This window comes from Haliotis cracherodii, unplaced genomic scaffold (assembly GCF_022045235.1).
Source record: "Haliotis cracherodii isolate W230 unplaced genomic scaffold, xgHalCrac1.p SCAF_3, whole genome shotgun sequence".
Classification (NCBI taxonomy): domain Eukaryota; kingdom Metazoa; phylum Mollusca; class Gastropoda; order Lepetellida; family Haliotidae; genus Haliotis; species Haliotis cracherodii.
Window position 1 is genome coordinate 15,022,518 of NW_027266286.1, and position 19,704 is coordinate 15,042,221.

Below are 19,704 nucleotides of genomic sequence, written 5' to 3' on the forward strand. Positions count from 1 at the left end.
GGAAAATCATACAATTTTCATTCGTTTGTTATTTATTATTCAGTGGAATATATCATTTCCCTCTTGTCACACATTGCTGAGTGTCAAATGGAGCTTATCCACGTCGCACATAACTAATAAATGCAACACTTCCTCAACGGTGCATCTGATACCCTTGGGAGATCAGATATGGCAGGGTTTCCTTTACAATAGTTTTTTTCTGTTTTATGTTAGCTGGTCTTGTAGTACATGCAATGAATTCCCATAATGACGAACAGTAAGCTTAATCAACTCATAGTGAAAATGCCACATATACCACCCTATTGATGAATTTCTAATTCCCTTCTTTTGAAATGGTCCAGAAGCTATTATAATGGATGTGTTAGAAGTAGAAATCCCAGGTGTATACAAATACAAGAGCATGATCAGACAAGGAACTGACATAGATCTCGTCACAAGTGGTCCTTTTTCCTTAACAAGGGTGTTCTACTTCCAGTTGGACATTTCTATCTGAAATATTCATGATCCGTAGTGATCCACTTGCACACACAATGAAACAAACAATGTTGTTGAGCAATAACTGCCAGGAATACATTTAGGTAACTAATCATGCCATTTTTAAGATATAATGACAAACACTTTTCAAAATCATTTAAATTAATGTGAAAGGTGCATTTAAAGTCAATGTTCTATAAACATGACTATGTTGTGGTGTTCCATCCCAAGTGGTTCAGTTCTCATAAAGTAGGAATACACATACAGTATTCGACAAAATAAGCGCCCAGGGCGCTCTCAAAATTAGAAATAGGGGGCTCTTATTAGAATATCATTTTGGTGAAAAACAACAGAGTTGAAAGATCGTAAATTTCGTGGTTTATGATGACAGCCTGAAAGTTTATATACGACAGATATTATTTTATCCAGAATTTAATTGCCCATAATTAAGGGTGCATATAACAAACATATTATTCACAAATAAATAGTCTTGTGTACAAAATATCAATCAGAAGGGGTGCTTATTGGGATTGTTCAGTAGCCAATATATTAGCAAATATTGCTGTGGGCGCTTATTAGAGCGGGGCGCTTATTACATCGAATACGGTATTACACGCTACACGTAGTAGCTATTTTAAAAGGATCATCTCCCTGTGAACAACACAATGAACTCACATGCTTTAAGTGACATTTCAGAAAATGGCATTTCTTAAAACAATGTTATTATGAGATAACACACATATTACAAAGTAAACAAAGATGTGTAAATTTCTTAGAGATTTAAAAACACATTTATATCACAAATATTGAGACTTAATATCATCTAATATTGTTCAACATTATTTACATCAGTATGATATAAATCATGCTAATAATTATCCCATATGTATCATGTGCTTAGTTCATAGGCATAAATGTATTGAGCATATCAGTGACAGTACTGACACAAATATTTATGGTTTAGTTCGCCATAAACACACAACAAAACATAAAAAACACCATGAGTCAACAACCTCACATCAATTATACATCCAACTGACAAATTCAAAGTAGCATGATCAATGAACCATAAATAAACAACTTAACTGCTTTTCACAGTAATTAAGCAGTTGTTTTAATGAGATTGGTTAAGTGCTATTACAGACGACCATATTTAAATGTAAATTTAGATACATATCGCCAAATAATTAGATTCAACACCAAACATTTTTTATATTTGTTAGTAGATGGTATTTAAAACTGTACTTCTGTACTCTTTTTTAATATAATTTTAAATAATTGTTTGCATAGACTTGAATGAATAAACACAAAGTATAGCTTCCATGTATTTTTAGTATAGCTTTAATGTCTTACCTGTTATTAAATATAACAAAAATTCGAGCAGTCTGTTGTAAAATTAAATACAAATTTCCCATTTCAGAGATACACACGCTATTGAAAAGAATTGCTAATACCGCAATATACTAGGCTAATTTTGCTTGGTTCAGAAAAATGTTGTTTATAATAAATATGCTTATCTATTATTATATCTGTAGCCCGTGAAACACCTGTGACAAGCATAGTGTTCAGAGTTCAGTGAATTGATTGAAATAATTGATCTATATTAATGAGACAGTGTTCTTACCATGCTGCGTGCAAAACCAGTAGAAAAACGGCTGGCACCACCAAATCGTCTGAGCCGACGGACCATCGTCTGCGAAACACTACAATGCCTGGCATTTTGCAACATACAACGCGCCAGGTAATTTGTGTATCAAAATTTCTCCATTTTTCTTGGTATTTTCCCTGTAACGAATGTTGTCTAGGTGGCTCAACCCATTGCACAGTACATATCCAAATGCGATCACGGTTTTTTTCGCCTGCTTCGAGCGATGTTGACAGCCGAAGCTGATGAAGTTGGATTCGCGTAATATGTAGTAAGCAGTGATCTGATTGGTCGAGCGGTGTCATTCACCGCGCACCTGCTACGGGAACCGGAAATACGGAAATGGTCAGTTCTGAGACGATTTTGACATAAACAGAGGAAATTCCGTAAAGACCTCCCATTCAATCATGTAATTTAGTGATTAACCATTCGTTTCTACATTACAAAGGTATGTTTATGGATAATTTATGCTCTTAGGTTTGCTCCTTTAGGCTGTTGGAAAATGTTGACGTTTGACAGAACGTACAAATGTGAGAAGCTAGTCTCACGTTCAGTGCCACATTGGCAGAATTTACCAAAAGATTGTTGCTGGTCGCAGTGCTGAATATTGGATCAGTTGACCCCCAGTTTGTATTAATAATGCCGCTTTTGTTACACGTGATAGCTACGTAGTTGGTCCGTATTTGGAGTTAACTGAGCTTTGTTAGCTCGTTAAGGTCAAATTGATCACTGTCGGTGTCATTTCCTTTTGCATTTCCGATAATATTGTATTTGTAACTAATACATGTACGACAGCTGCAATCTTTTAATATTTTCGGAATTTACATATAAGAGAACAAGTGTCGGGTACACCCATATATTATTATGTGGACAGCAATTTGTTCCAATTTTATGTCAATTTTGTGTCAGTTTGAACAGCAGTTGAAAGCAGTATTGAAATAGGCTTCAATGCGATTGTCAAACAAATTGTGTTATAATAATTTTGACATGTTGAAATTAAACTTGATAAAATGCACACTTGTTAGAAGAAACATATCCAGATGCATTAGTTTGGGGCGTTAATATGAAATACATTTTGAAATGCAACTTTTTGCAAACAGATCATTCAGATTACAGAGTCTTATTCTATTGATAAAATGTTTATTGATACAGAAAGTTAAATAGATCATTTAAGTTTTAACATAGTAGGTTCATAAATCTATTTTTATTTCAGACAACAGTCTTAGAAACTGAGACATCCACCACCAACATGTGGAACCGAAGGCGCCCCAAACTTCAGTTTCTCTTCAGCCACAAGTTCTTTCTGTGTTCATGTGTTCTGTTTGCACTGTTCTTGGTGACATTTATGTTCCTGTGGCCACCCTCTGGTTCTAAGGACAGATCTCTAAACAGAATACCTCGGAACCTAGAGACTAATGAGGTGGTTCAGATGGCATCCTCAAATAAAATCAAAATCACAGACAGAGAAACATCTTGTACATTTCATACTTGTTTGGAAGTTTATCATTGTGGGTATAACGATGACAATAAAATTACGGTGTACATATACCCTATTAAAAGATATGAAGATGAAAATGGTAAGGAGTTGACGGTGCCAAGGTCTAAAGAATTTGAGGAAATATTGCAAGCTGTTGCAGATAGTCCGTACTATACCGATGACCCTGAAACAGCCTGTTTATTCATCCCTTCCATTGATTTCCTCAATCAGAACAGTCTACGATTAGGGGATGTAAACCGAGTCCTGGCGTCTTTGTCGCAGTGAGTAAAAATTGAAATGGTTTTGTCCTTTCGTGTTGTATCGGCTTGAGGGGCAGTGGGGTAGCTTTGTGGTTAAAAGACCTTGGTTCAATTCCCCACATAGGTACGATGTGTGAAGCCCATTCCTGTGTCCCCCACCGTGATATTGCTAGAATATTGCTAAAAGCCACGTAAAAGCATATTCGCTTACTGTATCGGCTTGATGTAGAGTAGGTTTTTCCGGGCACAAAATAGTTCATCCTATATGTACACATACAAATTAATGGATTGATGCAGACAAGATCCATAGATTTTTTTTATCAAATTTCTATGGTAGGCCAACTTGCATTCCTTTATGGCACGTTTTCAGGCAGAAATTCTCTTTAATCTGGTGACGGATAAATAGTATGATATACAGTAGTCACTTGAGTTCTATCTTTATCATGTTTATCAGTGTTCTGGGGACTGCAAGATATTTTCGCTGATTCCATGTAAACTTTTTGTTCCTGAGCTATGTGAAGTATAAATAATGCCAGGGGCATGTGGTGTCCCAGTTATCTAAGGCGCCACAAGTTGTGTCCCTTGGGCATTCCATTTCGGCCCGATTATGTTACCAGGTTTGTCAGCACCATACCCTGGTTCTTGGGTTTCAATAAAGTGGTAAATGTCTGAGACCTGCAATATTTGTAATCTGACATGCCATTATATAACTGGAATTCTGTTCAAAGCTTGGGGACACAGGTGGCCCAGTCATCTGAGGCGCCACGATTTGCTGTGCAGAGTTGCGTCCCTTGGGCAAGCCAGAAACCTATGATTGTGTGTTCGAATCCCAGTTCGCCCCGATTATGTTTCTAGGTTTGTCAGCACCATACCCGTGCTCGTGGGTTTCACCAAAGTGGTAAACGTCTGAAACCTGCATCACTTCGGGCTTTCCTCCCACATTAAGCTGACACGCCGTGATATAACTGGAATACTGTTAAAAGCGGCGTTAAACCCAACTCACTCACTCATTCACTGTTAAAAGCTGCATTAAACCCAGCTTACTCACTAGTTATAATGCCTCTCCTTTGTTTAGCTGGCACGGTGGCGCCAACCATCTTCTGTTCAACATGCTGGCGGGCAGTTCCCCGGACTACCACACAGTGCTGGAGCTGGCTACTGGGCGGGGCATCCTGGCAGGAAGTGGCTTCTCCACCTGGTCCTACAGGAGGACCTTCGACATCTCCATCCCTGTGTACAATCCCCTCATCTCACACATAGACCTCCCACAAAAATCTTACTTGTGAGTATTTGTTTGTTTTCGTTTAGTTCATGTTGTTTGTTGTTTAACGCCACACTCAGCAAATCTGGACCAGACAAATCACTGATCGACATCATGAACAGCCATCTAAAAAATTGGGACGCAGTGACATGCAACAGCGAGCCTGACCACCCGATGCCCCGGATCTTGGGAATATTTTTATTTTATACTTTTGCTTCACTCATCCCCCAGTGAAGGTTAAGGGATAGAAATGATCTCCTGTAACCTATGCTGTTATATGAGGCGACTTTGTAGATCCCAATTGCGTTGATCGATGCTCATAATATCAATCACAGGATTGTCTGGTCCAGATTCGATTATTTACGGACTGCCATCATACAGCTGGAATATTGCTGAGTGTAGCGTTAAACAACAAACCAACCAACCAAATCAGGTGGTCTGATTTCGTGATTTGTGATGATTGTGTGTCATTGTACCCTGACAACGTAAAAAGTTGCTCATAATATCAATCACTGGTTTGGTCCTAACTGAATTACTTACAGGCGACTGTTATATAGAATATTGATGAGTGGGGCATTATACAGCAGAAAAACCAACATATTTAGTTAGCCAAGTTATGGTATGCAGCATCAAGTGTCTTGTGATATGTTTCCAGAGAGGAGAGACAGTGGCTGATTGTGTCGTCTCAGAGTGGCCTCCACACTGAATTCCGGGACGTCCTGGACAAACTTGTGTTGGAGGACAACCGGGTGTTGGTCCTAGACCGCTGTGGGGACGACAATCACACGTGGAATGTCACACAACGCTGCACCAGCAACGCCATCTACGACTATCCTCAAGTGCTTCAGGTGGAACAGTAGGCTACATGCAACCACCTACCACATTTACACCATCAGTAGACCACAACATTTACACCATCGGTAGACCATGACATTTATACCATCGATAAACAACGACATTTACACCATCAGTAGACCACAACATTTACACCATCAGTAGACCACGACATTTACACCTTCAGTAGACCACGACATTTACACCATCAGTAGACCACGACATTTACACCATCGGTAGACCACGACATTTATACCATCGGTAGACTACGACATTTACACCATCAGTAGACTACTACATTTACCCCATCAGTAGACTACGACATTTATACCATCGGTAGACTACGACATTTACATCATCAGTAGACCACCACATTTACACCATCAGTAGACCACGACATTTACACCATCAGTAGACCACGACATTTACACCATCGGTAGACCACCACATTTACACCATCAGTAGACTACTACATTTACACCATCAGTAAACCACGACATTTACACCATCAGTGGACCACCACATTTACACCATCAGTAGACCACAACATTTACACCATCAGTGGACCACCACATTTACACCATCAGTGGACCACCACATTTACACCATCAGTGGACCACCATATTTACACCATCAGTAGACCACCACATTTACACCATCGGTAGACCACCACATTTACACCATCAATGGACCACCACATTTACACCATCAGTAGACCACGACATTTACACGTCTCCTATTTACACCATCAGTAGACCACCACATTTACACCATCGGTAGACCATGACATTTACACCATCGGTAGACCATGACATTTGTACCATCAGTGGACCACCACATTTACACCATCAGTATACCACGACATTTACACCATCGGTAGACCATGACATTTATACCATCGGTAGACTACGACATTTACACCATCAGTAGACCACAACATTTACACCATCAGTAGACCACAACATTTAAACCATCAGTGGACCACTACATTTACACCATCGGTAGTCCATGACATTTATACCATCGGTAGACTACGACATTTACACCATCAGTAGACCACAACATTTACACCATCAGTAGACCACAACATTTAAACCATCAGTGGACCACTACATTTACACCATCGGTAGTCCATGACATTTACACCATCAGTAGATCACCACATTTACACCATCAGTAGGCCACCACATTTACACCATCGGTAGACCATGACATTTAAACCATCAGTGGACCACTACATTTACACCATCGGTAGTCCATGACATTTACACCATCAGTAGACCACCACATTTACACCATCAGTAGACAACGACATTTACACCATCGTTAGACCATGACATTTATACCATCGGTAGACAACGACATTTACACCATCAGTAGACCACAACATTTATACCATCAGTAGACCACGACATTTACACCATCAGTGGACCACCACATTTACACCATCAGTAGATCACCACATTTACACCGTCTCCTATTTACACCATCAGTAGATCACCACATTTACACCATCAGTAGATCACCACATTTACACTATCAGTGGACCACCACATTTACACCGTCTCCTATTTACACCATCAGTAGATCACCACATTTACACCATCAGTAGACCACCACATTTACACCAACAGTGGACCACCACATTTACACCATCAGTAGACCACCACATTTACACCATCAGTAGACCACCACATTTACACCAACAGTGGACCACCACATTTACACCATCAGTAGACCACCACATTTACACCATCAGTGACCACCACATTTACACCATCATTACACTACATGTAAACATGTAAATTGAACTGTGGAACATTACTTTAATGTTCCAACATTCAGTATTTGTAGGAGTATTATTCTCAACACTTTTGTTCTTTTTCCAAAAGCATCAGTTGAGTAACTGGATTGTACAGTGAGATCAGATGGGTAAGAGGAGTGTCAATACTGAAATTCCAATCAAAAACGGTTGTGTATCAACTCCAGAAATATCGTAACAATATCAGTAACGATGGTCGAGTTGAGATAATATCAAGTACAGTGACACAACCAAGTAACCATTTGAACATAAGGGGAGATAGGGTAGCTGAGTGGTTCATGCTTTCACTCCCTGCTTCAAGGCCTAGGTTCAATTCCCCAAATTAGTACAGTTGTGTGAAGCCCATGTCTGGTGTCCCCCACCATGGTAGTGCTGGAATATTGCTAAAAGCGGCGTAAAACCCCCTTTCACTTGAACACTTTGGAAGCAGGCATGTGTATTTATTGCAACGTATCGGTTGTGTGCAGGATGCCACGTTCTGCGTGGTGTTGCGAGGTGCGCGGCTGGGGCAGCCTGTTCTTAGTGATGCGCTGCGGTCGGGCTGTATCCCCATCATCATCGCAGACGGCTACATCCTCCCCTTCTCCGAGGTGCTCGACTGGACCAGGTAATTGCAATCTAAATTCATTTATTATCCCCCGGCATATAATGTGGGGGGATATAGTCATCACCTCGTCTGTCCGTCAATCCGTCCATCCGTCCATCCATTTGTATTTTCGTTTCTGGAGCGTCACTCGAAAACCATTCAACATTTTTCAACAAAACATGGCAGATATATCAAACAGGTCCTAAAGTGGTGCCATTTGCTATTTACGAATTTGTGCATTTTTATTTTTCTCACTTTCCATTGAGATGTAAGGGGGTGGAATTCGTTTCCAGAGCTCCGAAACTGTTCAATATCTTTCAACAAAACTTGGGATATATGTCAAACAGATACTGAAATGGTGCTTGTTGGTATTTGTGGACTTTTGACTGTATGAAACATTTATTCTATTTTGTTTATGCGTCATATGTCCCTATTTAAAAGTATCATTATCAATGTATCACAGAATCGGCATCACAGTGCGAGAGGACGACATCAGCGGCCTCCTGAACGTTGTCAAGGCGTACAGTGTCGACCGCGTGTACGAGATGAGACGCCAGGTGAAGTTTGTCTGGGACAACTACTTCAGCTCCATGAAGGCAATCACCATGACAACCCTGGAGATCATCAATGACCGCATCTTTCCGTATGCCAGTCGCAGCTATGAATCATGGAATGACATCCCCAATAAGGTGAGTGAGTGAGTGAATGAGGATCACAGCCCCACCACCGTCATATAGCTGGAATATTCCTGAGCGCAGCATTAAACAACAAACAAACAAACACAGCCTTACTAGCAGTAGTACAGTTATCTGCCGTGAATATGAGTTTACTTTAATGCCACTTTCATCAGTGTTTCAGTTAAGGCAACAGGCAGTTTTATATGAAAGGGATGTATATCTGATACAAAAGGGATGAGTGTGGTGCTGACGAACCTAGACGTGTAATCAGTGTAAATCTGAGATTTGAATCCACAATACTAGGTTGCCGGGTTGTCAAAGGGAGGCAATTCTGCTCTGCAAGTTTTAACACCTTAGACAACTGGGCACCCATCCCCCTGTGTTTGTGAGTGGACTGTCTTAAGACATTTCAGTTACTGCCTGTGTTAAAAAAGTCATGAAACTGCATGTCAACCCAATATATGACAGATGAAGGAGGAATGTTGTATGTACTCAGGAAATAACTATGACCATGATGACCAAAGGCTTGAATGATGTCATTTTTATTCGTAATATAATAATCTCTATTAGTCAGCCTTGTATTTACCGGCTGGCCCCGTGCTGACCTCGTGCTGACCTCGCCCCCCCTTTCTCTTCCAGGAGGCCGTCAACAACCCCTTGTTCCTCCCCCTCACCCCCTCCAAGGCCCAGGGCTTCACGGCTGTCATCCTGACCTACGACCGACTGGAGTCACTCTTCCAGGTCATCAAGCAGGTCGCCAAGGTGCCCAGTCTGGCCAAGGTCGTCGTCGTCTGGAACAACCAGAATAAAGCGCCTCCTGCAAGTAAGTCTGTCCTGAGAATGGATAGACTAACTGACTCAAGCATTGCTTTACTTCCATAGCCCTCTGCACTCCATATCTTGAATTAATGTTTCCTTGTTTTATTTGGATTTGCATAAGCATGATGTCAGAACAAAGTTTTATACACATACCTGAAATTCAAGGATTTGGGGAATCATTAAAAACACCCCTCACTTCTTCTTTTTTCAGTGTCGTCATGGCCGTATATCGGAAAACCTGTGAAAGTTATCCAGACCAAGAAGAACAAACTCAGCAACAGGTTGGTGGACCTGTTCAATATGGGGGGCACGGTTGCTGTGCAGAGTTGCGTCCCATGGGCACGCCAGGAACCTATGATTGTGGGTTCGAATCCCGGTTTGCCCTGATTATGTTTCTGGTTTTCTCAGCTCCATACCCGTGCTCATGGTTTTCGCCGAAGTGGTAAACCACTGAGACCTGCATCACTTCGGGCTTTCCTCCCACATTAAGCTGACACGCCGTGATATAACTGGAATACTGTTAAAAGCGGCGTTAACCAAAGTCACTCACACAGTTGGATATGCTAGTGACACAGGTTTAGGTTTTGGGGAGATCTGGATCTGTGCTTGTCATGGGTTCCATAGCCGGGATATTGCTGAGTGCAGTTAAACAAAATGCTAACATAATGAATCAGCTCCATTCTCATGGGTTTCTCCAAAGAAGTAGACGTTGAAAACATTGAGCTTCCCTCCACATTCACTGGTATGCCTTGATATACTGTCAACCTCCTCCCTGGTCGGACCCGTGAAGATCCGGGGTAGAATAGGTCTTCAGCAATCCATGCTTGTCATAAAAGGTGACTAACAGGATCGGTGGTCAGGCTCGCTGACTTGGTTGATGCATGTCATCGATCCCAATTGTGTGGCGCGATGCTCATGATATTTATCACTGGATTGTCTGGTCCAGACTCGATTATTTACTGACCCCTGTCATATAGCTGGAATATTACTGAGTGCGGCGTTAAACAACAAATCAACCTCCCCGGTCGAGTGGAGAGTGCCTCTGCCCGGTGAGAGGAAGGTCGTGGGGTGTTGTTGTTAAACTGCGGCATGGTATCCCAGTGGGGAACAGACACACAGACACATGCATGCACTTCGCTATATAAGGGCAAGAATCTTGAATGCGACCTTAAACTCCATTTCACCTCCCCGACATACTGTATCTGAAGTAATCTTAAAGGGGATGTGTCCAGTTTCTTCCAAGTTTAAGTCACTATAATGTGTTAAAACAATAATCTTTAACTGTTATGCATCATGAGATATGAGCCAGCCGACAAAGTGTTGTTTAGAGGCAGTGGAATCAAATTGGCTGGGACTGCCAACTAGTCTGAGGGGAGTCCTCCTTTAAGGTCACTCATCAGGTTTTCTGTGTGGCAGGTTCTTCCCCTATGATGAGATCGAGACGGAGTGTATCCTGGCCTTGGATGATGACATCGTCATGTTGACAGCCGATGAACTGGAGTTTGGCTATGAGGTAATGTCTTCATACTCCACATACCTTACTGGTTGGCATTGCTATGTATGTTGTTTCAGGCCGATATGCGGTTTTTGGTCAAGGGGAGACAATTTTGCCTTTCGTTGAGAGAATTAGTCCCCCTTGATTCTAGGGACCCAATATTATATACTACTCAAAAGAAGTTTAATAACACCCGATTGCTTTCATATAACTGTAGTCAGTCAGAGTTCAGTGGGTGTGCAGGCCTGTCCTTCTACCTGTTCCGGTTGGGCCATGACAGATTATCTGTAGTAATATGGAAGAATCGGATGTTCTTTTTCTTCTTTTGAGTAGTTTATGTAAGCACATGACAGTCTTATCAGGAGTAGCAGTAGGATTTTATCAGGAGTAGCAGGAGGATTTCATCAGGAGTAGCAGTAGGATTTTATCAGGAGTAGCAGTAGGATTTTATCAGGAGTAGCAGTAGGATTTCATCAGGAGTAGCAGTAGGATTTCATCAGGAGTAGCAGTAGGATTTTTCAGGAGTAACAGTAGGATTTCATCAGGATTATCAGGAGGATTTCATCAGGTGTGTCAGTAGGATTTCATCCGGAGTAGCAGTAGGATTTCATCCGGAGTAGCAGTAGGATTTCATCAGGAGTATCAGGAGGATTTCATCAGGTGTAGCAAGAGGATTGCATCAGGAGTAGCAGTAGGATTTCATCCAGAGTAGCAGTAGGATTTCATCCGGAGTAGCAGTAGGATTTCATCAGGAGTAACAGGAGGATTTCATCAGGTGTAGCAGGAGGATTGCATCAGGAGTAGCAGTAGGATTTCATCCGGAGTAGCAGTAGGATTTCATCCGGAGTAGCAGTAGGATTTCATCAGGAGTATCAGGAGGATTTCATCAGGAGTAGCAGGAGGATTTCAAACGGAGTAGGAGTAGGATTTCATCAGGAGCAGCAGGAGGATTTCATCAGGTGTGTCAGTAGGATTTCACCTGGGGATCAAGCTTGATGTCTGATATTTTTCATTTAGGTCCACTGAGCACCAACAGTCTATTGATTTGTCAAATGACATAACTGAGGAAGATTCTTGCCTTTGAAATAGAAGACTTTAAAAAAGCAAATAAGGGACTGGTTATTTATTATTTGGGGGTAGGGGTGGGATGTGTGCATATGCCATCGTATAATATAGACCAGTCACTAAATGGTGTTCAAATTTACAACTGTTTTATCTGAAAATTACAAGCATGTCATTTTTTCGTCAGTTTCATCAGATTTTCATCAGATTATTGAGACTGGTTATTCTCTAGTGTTGATGTTATATGTTTATAGACTGAAAAAGCAAACATAAAGAATGTGGCTTTTATTAAGTTGGGAAATTTTCTCTTTGTGGAGAATTGACATGCGTGATGGTTCTGTAGGTGTGGAGGGAGTTTCCGGATCGTCTTGTGGGCTTCCCATCTCGTCTTCACATGTGGGACAACAGCACACACAAGTGGAAGTATGAGTCAGAGTGGACCAACGCCATCTCCATGGTGCTCACTGGAGCTGCCTTCTATCACAAGGTACATAGACCACATGATAATAATAATAATAATAATAATAATGATAATGATAAAAATAATAGAAAGGTAGATATAATACATATGATGATGATGATGATGATGATGATGATGATGATGATGATGATGACCGTGAAGATTCGGGGTAGAATAGGTCTTCAGCAACCCATACTTGCAGTAAGAGATGACTATGCTTGTCGTAAAAGGCAGCTACCGGGATAGGGTCGGCAGGCCTGCTGACTTGGTTGATGCATATCAATGTATCCCAATTGCCTAGATCGATGCTCATGATGTCAATCACTGGATTGTCTGGTCCAGATTTGTTTATTTACAGACCACTGTCATATAGCTGGAATATTTCTGAATGTTGTGTTAAAGATCAAACAAACAAACATGATGATGATGATGATGATGATGACGATGATGAAAAATGACTTTACATACGCATGCACAAAGTATATGACATATGATTATTCTCAAATCCCAAGGGAGCTTGTTACTACTGTTTCATTATGTACTTTGGTTTTAAAATGAAGGCAACTGCCCAGTAAGATAACAGGGACCTGTAATGAGAAATAATATTATTTACATATGATATAGCTGGAATATTGTTGATAGTTGCTGTTATCCCATCAATGACTTACCCCCCTTCTCCTCCAGTATTTCAGCTACCTTTACACCTACTCCATGCCCGGCAACATGAAAGTGTGGGTGGACGAACACATGAACTGCGAGGACATAGCCATCAACTTCCTCATCGCCAACATCACCGGCAAGGCCCCCATGAAGGTGACGCCCAGGAAGAAGTTCAAGTGTCCGCAGTGCGTCAACAACGAGATGTTGTCGGCCGACCTGACCCACATGGTGGAGAGGTCGGAGTGCATCAACCAGTTCACCAGCATCTACCAGGCCATGCCACTCAAGAGCGTGGAGTTCCGGGCAGACCCCGTGCTGTACAGAGACAACTTCCCCAGTGTGATGAAGAGATACAACAAGATAGGGAGCTTATGATTGGGATTTGGACAGGTATATCAGCTCCCAAGGGCTACATAGTGCTGAAGAAGGTTGACAATATTGAGAATTTATTATCGTGGGATTATATACATGGTTTAAGTATATCAGCTTTCCTAAAGTGCTGGTGAAGTGCATCAATATTGGGAGTTCATGAGTGGAGAATTTTACAGGGCTCGTGTATATCAATGTCATCATGGGGCTGAAGGAGCAGGGTCAGACACAACCTCTTGTCTGTTAGTCCGAGACTAGTGAAAATCCAGAGGGTCCAGAGGATTCTACCAAAATGAGATATTTTGTGTCCAAATGAACTCCGGACAAGTTGGATGTGACCAATAGTGTCTACCCTGTGGAGTGTACCCACACTGGGTGTTATGATTGGAATATTAGTGTTTCAACTGCCCCCATGTCTTGAAAAAAGTTTAACACGAGGAGTCAATGATTGGGAAGTTTCAAAGAGCTTTACAATATCAACTTGACCTGAAGACATTTGCCCATGTCGCGAGTCAGCGTTCTGGGACAAATACAGGGCTAAGTTTATCACAAGGTTGCAATACACACCTGTATCATCCAACTGGATGATATTCTTTAATACATCTAACTTCAAAGAAACCATTTTTAAGCCCTAACCAAATCATCGAAAAGATGAAATTGTTTGTATGGGATGCAAATAACATGACTGGAGGATTTGGTCTGAATGTCTATATGTTGCCTGTATGTCTGTATGGTTGTCTTTTGTATGATTGGCTGTGTGTTTGTACGATTGTATGTTTGTCTGTCTGATTTTTATGAAATGAATGTGACCAAATTTGTTTGATTTCATCAACATTTGATATTATCTTTTAAATGCATTTTGAGTATAGTGGCCACTAACTGTACTGAAGAACCTCTCACTTTCATATTGCCTGAACTAATGGTGTATATGGGAGTTATTCCTCTGCTGGTTTGCGACAGCACTGATGGTGTCCCAAACTTGTATGTTTCCATAGTGTTGCAGTCTATGAAAATATAAACATATACCGTATCCCTTCAGCAAGCCACAGTGTTCATGAATGTTGTCTCATCAAACACATGTTCTCTATCTTTGATATGTCTTGTTTATGATCAGTGTTCAAAATTAAGCTTGTAAGTCAAAAGTCCTTGCCAGAGCCTAATCCTACAAGTCAAGATTTAGGGCGTCTAGAATCAAATTCTATTGGAAACAATCTCATTAAAATCAGATCTTAGTTCTCGCTACCGCTAAACAAAGATCTGAGGACATCCCATTACGGGTCACGTCAGACCGGCCTTGCGCCAACTTTGACTGACCAATGGAATGACAAATCAGAAGGCAGCTTTCTCGTGCTTTACGGCACAAATTTCAGATTGGCAACTTCGCTTCGAAACATTTTTTGACAAATTCTCGATTACAAATTTGAAACCTGAACAAAAAAACATTCTGGAATGGCTAATAGATGGTCTAGATTGTAAGCATTCAGTCGTTAAACCCGTAACTATCATTCGGGATACCCCTTGTTAAAGTTTCGAGGTTGTATGATTAGAAATCACATTCCGACTGTCACTTTCATAATCTGGTAAGTGACGCACTGATTGGTCGGATGAAAGGTCAATCTGACGTGACCCGTAATGGGATGTCTTCAGATCTTTGTTTAGCGGTAGCGAGAACTAAGGTCTGATTTTAATGAGATTGCATTGGAAAAAACTCAAGGACCCTGAACCCTCCTTAATTTCGAACACTGCACTGAAGATGAATAGCAACAGGACGTGAATCTCCAAATCTTATCTGTGATATCATGTTACCGGTAGGTTTGATTCATAATAGATGTCTCATATATCTTGTTCCTTGATACAACTCATCTGTGGGTTGTAGTTCAGTTGGAGGTGCTTTAAGTCACTGGAGGATTGGAAGCAGTAGTTAGACAAATAGCCATGTGCCAAAATCAGATTATTCAAACGTAGATTTATATGAAAAATGATCAGCTTAGAATACATAGATAGACGTAGTTAGAATCCATGGTAGGAATGCAGTTTCCTGGATTTATATGAAAAATGATCAGCTTAGAATACATAGATAGATGTAGTTAGAATCCATGGTAGCAATGCAGTTTCCTGGATGCCACATTGTTTGGCTAGATGAGACATGCTGCCCAGATCTTGCTTGTCTTGAAGGTATTTCTCTAACCTCTGCTGTTTGCATCAGGTGAGGATCTCCTTTGGATCCCCACTTACTGGTCTCGGGTTAGTTCCCCCCTTTTATTCTTGGACTTGTGCCCCACTTTTCTCTTTGTTTGTTTGTTTGTTTGTTTGTTTGTTGTTTAATGCTGCACTCAACAATATTCCTACAGGTTACTTCGCGGTTTGGGACGTTGAAATGTTTGATAGGCATTACTTGTTGCACTCAGCAGTATTTCAGCTATTAGACGGCGGTCTGTAAATCATCGAGTCTGAACCAGACAATCCAGTGATTGACATCATCTATGATCTATGCAATTGTGATATGATGACATGCATCAACCAAGTCAGCGAGTCTGACCACCCGATCTCGTTACTCGCCTCTTACGACAAGCATAGACGCCTTTTACGGCAAGCATGGGTTACTGAAGACCTATTCTACCCCGGATCTTCACGGGTCCACTTTTCTGTTAACGTAGTACCCCACATAGCTGTCTAGAGTACCTACTTTATATCCTGGGGTATCCCACTTTTCTGTCTTGGGTTGGTTTTAAGGGTTAGGATATATAATCTAGCTATGATTTAATTTGAGAACAGTGCACCAGTGCCAAATATATTTAAAGATGTTTTACCAGTTCATCGTGAAGACTGTTACTATTTTCAGAATCAAGTTACACAGTTAATCATCACAATGTGAATGTAGTGCCTCTCAGATGAGGTAGTTAGTTGGTAGAAGAGGCTGTAATACTCCTGGATTAGTTCAACCCCGCACTAATCACTTCATAATGCCTACTGTAGATTTCATTTAACAAAATTACTTGCATCAATGAGATCAAAAACATCTAATTGTGCAAATACCATACCTCTATCACATCAATGCCATAATCCCCAGGGGTAATCCCCATTTCAGTGCCTGGCACGTACAGGCAAAGACCCACCCCCATTATAGTACTTGGCACCCACACTCACGAATGCACGCACGCACGCACGCAACGCACACGCACACACAGTAGAAAGGTCCAGGGAAATGTGGTAAATCCCTATGGAGAACCTGTATGTTTGATGTGTGTAGTTTGAAGTGTTAGTACCAAAGAGACTTCCTATGAGTGTAACATCACTCTACTCCTGTATCTAGTCCATCTAGTCAGCATCAAAAACATTATTTTTGTTCATGTATAGCCACGAAGAGCCGCATAATCAATTAACTGGTTGCCTGATACATAATATTTGATGTTCAGATGTAATAACTAGGTACCACGACATGTCTCTAGAACCATTTCTGAAGCATTTAAGCTCATGAGACCTACGGCAGAAAGGATAAAAGACCTGTGAATGAGTAGGTGAGGTGAGGTGAAATGGGGTTTAACGTCGCGTCCAAGATTATTGCCCTTATATAGCGACGTCCATGCACGTGTGTGTGTGGCTGCTTGTACTAGTCCGGACTGATGCCGATTTATAGTGCTAGCACACTGAGATATCATGCCGCAGTTTAACATGACTACCCCACTCAGACACAGTATACTGACTCCGAGCCGACCAGTCCTTGTTTTAGACCTTTAATGCCGAGTGCCAGACAGGGTAACAACAAGTACCATCTTTTAACGTCTTTTTGTATGACACGGTCGGGGATCGAAGCCCGGACCTTCCGCTCTCTGGCCGGACGCTCTACCACAAGACCACAGAGGCGGTCCCTGTGAATGAGTAACCATAGCAACGGATGAATGATATCCAGGTGCTGAAGAAGAGTTTTGTGACTTTCTTAGAAAGATGTACATGGTCTTTGTATTATTCTGGAGATATTTGCTGAAAGGTTCGTGTTTGGATCAAACAGAGGTAAAGTAGCCTTGTGGGTAAGGCGCTGGCTCATGCCGTGGTTTGATTCCCATATCAGTACAATATGAGAAGTCCATTCTCTGTGTCTCCCATCATCATAGGTGGAATAAGGTTACATGGAGTGACTCTGCTCTCTAGCGTTTGTCTCTAAGTACAGTGAATCCTCGTCAGTTTGGAAACCCACTTCTCTAACAGTTGCTTTAGGAATATATACTACTCAACTCTTGAAAGGAATAAGGAGTATCCAGGTGGTCTGAATATGACTGATTGTTGTGATATGTTGTCATACGAATAGCATTCAAATTTGCCACGGAACTCAAGCAGCTTCATTTCAATTTGATTAAACGTAAATACACAGTTCAATAAGTTCATTGTTGTCCATCCATATCAAATGTTGAGGAGTATATATTCAAACATAAAGGATCACTCTGTTAATCCAGATATGTGTTTATCTGAACTGTTTCATTGGGAACTGTAGCATCCTGATTATTGGGGTTTTCACTGAAGCAATCTATACTCAAGAGAAGTTAAAGAACACTTGATTTGTTCATGTGACTGCAGTGAATCTATCATGCCATGATGAACGAAAACATTGGGTTTTCCTTAACTTCCTTTTAGTAGTATATAAACTTGTCTCAATAGTCAACAACATTATGAATTTGGTATCCCAATGAGGTTGTCTATGTCCACGTCGGGTCCAGCACCGTCTGTATTCACCTCTGTGTTTTAGTCCAGATGCTTCAGATAGTGTTATGGCCTTGAAAGTGCCAGTGATACGTATAGTACTAGAGCTACAACTAGCTTTAACACAGCCATCTACATCAGTCTTCTGTTGGCTTGTCTCCAGTGTGAATCAGTTCTTGTTTAATGATGTTGATTGGCAAAATAGCCATGTTGAGAAAGAAGGTGATGTTTGAATGGGAATATTTTAACAAGATTTACAGTCTATGCATCTTTCAATCTTTTTTGAGAATTTTTAAAGTGATTTGCCAAATGATACTGTGGTGGAATTCATGTTCATCCCAATTAAGAATAATAGACAATGATTTTATTGTGTGGTTTTATTAACATGCAAGGGAACAATGGAAATGTTTAGGACAGTGTTCAAAACTTATAATTATATATGTTTGGCTTAAAAAAATAAAAGAATTGGTTCTTGGGTTATCCTGTAGCCGCCATCACCATGACACGAGATGTGCAGTAAAGCAGTTCACATGTTAAGGGAAGTAACTGCATGCTGTATTGGATCGCATTGTTTTTGAAGTATCAGGATTTAAAAAAAAAAAATTAAAATGGATATATAAAAAAAAAAATGCAGTGGCCTTTATAATGATGCAGGCGGTTCCTGAGAACCAAGACTTTTATATATTATTTTAGCCTTTTCAAGTGACATCAGTCATTTGATTTTCACCTCATCTGTGCCAATCCCTTTCTAAGATCTTAGTCATTAATCATTTCAGAAGATTGTTTGGAGGGAGGTAAAAAAATACATTTTTAGTGTGTGAGTGAACTTGGGATTTTACAAGAATGATGGATTTCTGTTTTTGATCATCGTATGTACAGTTGAATGCTTTTTGTTTTATAATATGCAAAAAAGTGAAATCTCTATGATACCTATTAATATTTGAAGAGAAGATGCTGGGTGAATCTGGCCTGGCAGAATGTGTATCAGTTTGGAGATTGTGATGAGGCCCCGGACATGTTTGTTAATACATATACTTTATATGGCTTGTATGATGTTCATATTGCATACCATACATATTGTTATGTATCATATTTATGTATATTTACA

At 40.7% G+C, this 19,704-nt stretch overlaps 2 protein-coding genes across 6 annotated transcripts in view; one reads left to right on the plus strand and one right to left on the minus strand.

Moving 5' to 3' along the window:
* Positions 1-2,364, minus strand: part of LOC139475935 (diacylglycerol lipase-alpha-like) — a 165,434-nt gene extending 163,070 nt beyond the window's left edge. For all 4 annotated transcript variants that reach the window (XR_011654035.1, XM_071259150.1, XM_071259149.1 and 1 more), the window contains exon 1: positions 2,099-2,364. Coding sequence is in view for 3 of the 4 variants with exons in the window: in XM_071259150.1 (XP_071115251.1) it covers positions 2,099-2,193 (95 nt within the window). In the remaining variant the exon portion in view is untranslated. The remainder of the gene's footprint in view (positions 1-2,098) is intronic.
* Positions 2,365-2,441: 77 nt separating this feature from the next.
* LOC139473685 (exostosin-2-like) lies at positions 2,442-19,704 on the plus strand. Of its 2 annotated transcripts, none has more exons than XM_071256384.1 (11): positions 2,442-2,464; positions 3,333-3,877; positions 4,932-5,138; positions 5,773-5,965; positions 8,241-8,380; positions 8,823-9,048; positions 9,676-9,859; positions 10,067-10,136; positions 11,272-11,368; positions 12,756-12,899; positions 13,557-19,704. In XM_071256384.1, exons 1-11 carry the CDS (start codon positions 2,462-2,464, stop codon positions 13,905-13,907), a joined length of 2,160 nt encoding a protein of 719 aa, XP_071112485.1. In that variant the 5' UTR covers positions 2,442-2,461; the 3' UTR covers positions 13,908-19,704. The 2 variants fall into 2 exon arrangements, with proteins under 2 accessions (XP_071112485.1, XP_071112486.1); XM_071256385.1 differs by having other exon boundaries at positions 2,443-2,567.

Coding starts and splice junctions, on each gene's coding strand:
- LOC139473685 (XM_071256384.1), top strand. Junction 3,878..4,931: donor GTCCTGGCGTCTTTGTCGCA/GTGAGTAAAAAT, acceptor TCCTTTGTTTAG/CTGGCACGGTGGCGCCAACC. Junction 10,137..11,271: donor AAGAACAAACTCAGCAACAG/GTTGGTGGACCT, acceptor TCTGTGTGGCAG/GTTCTTCCCCTATGATGAGA.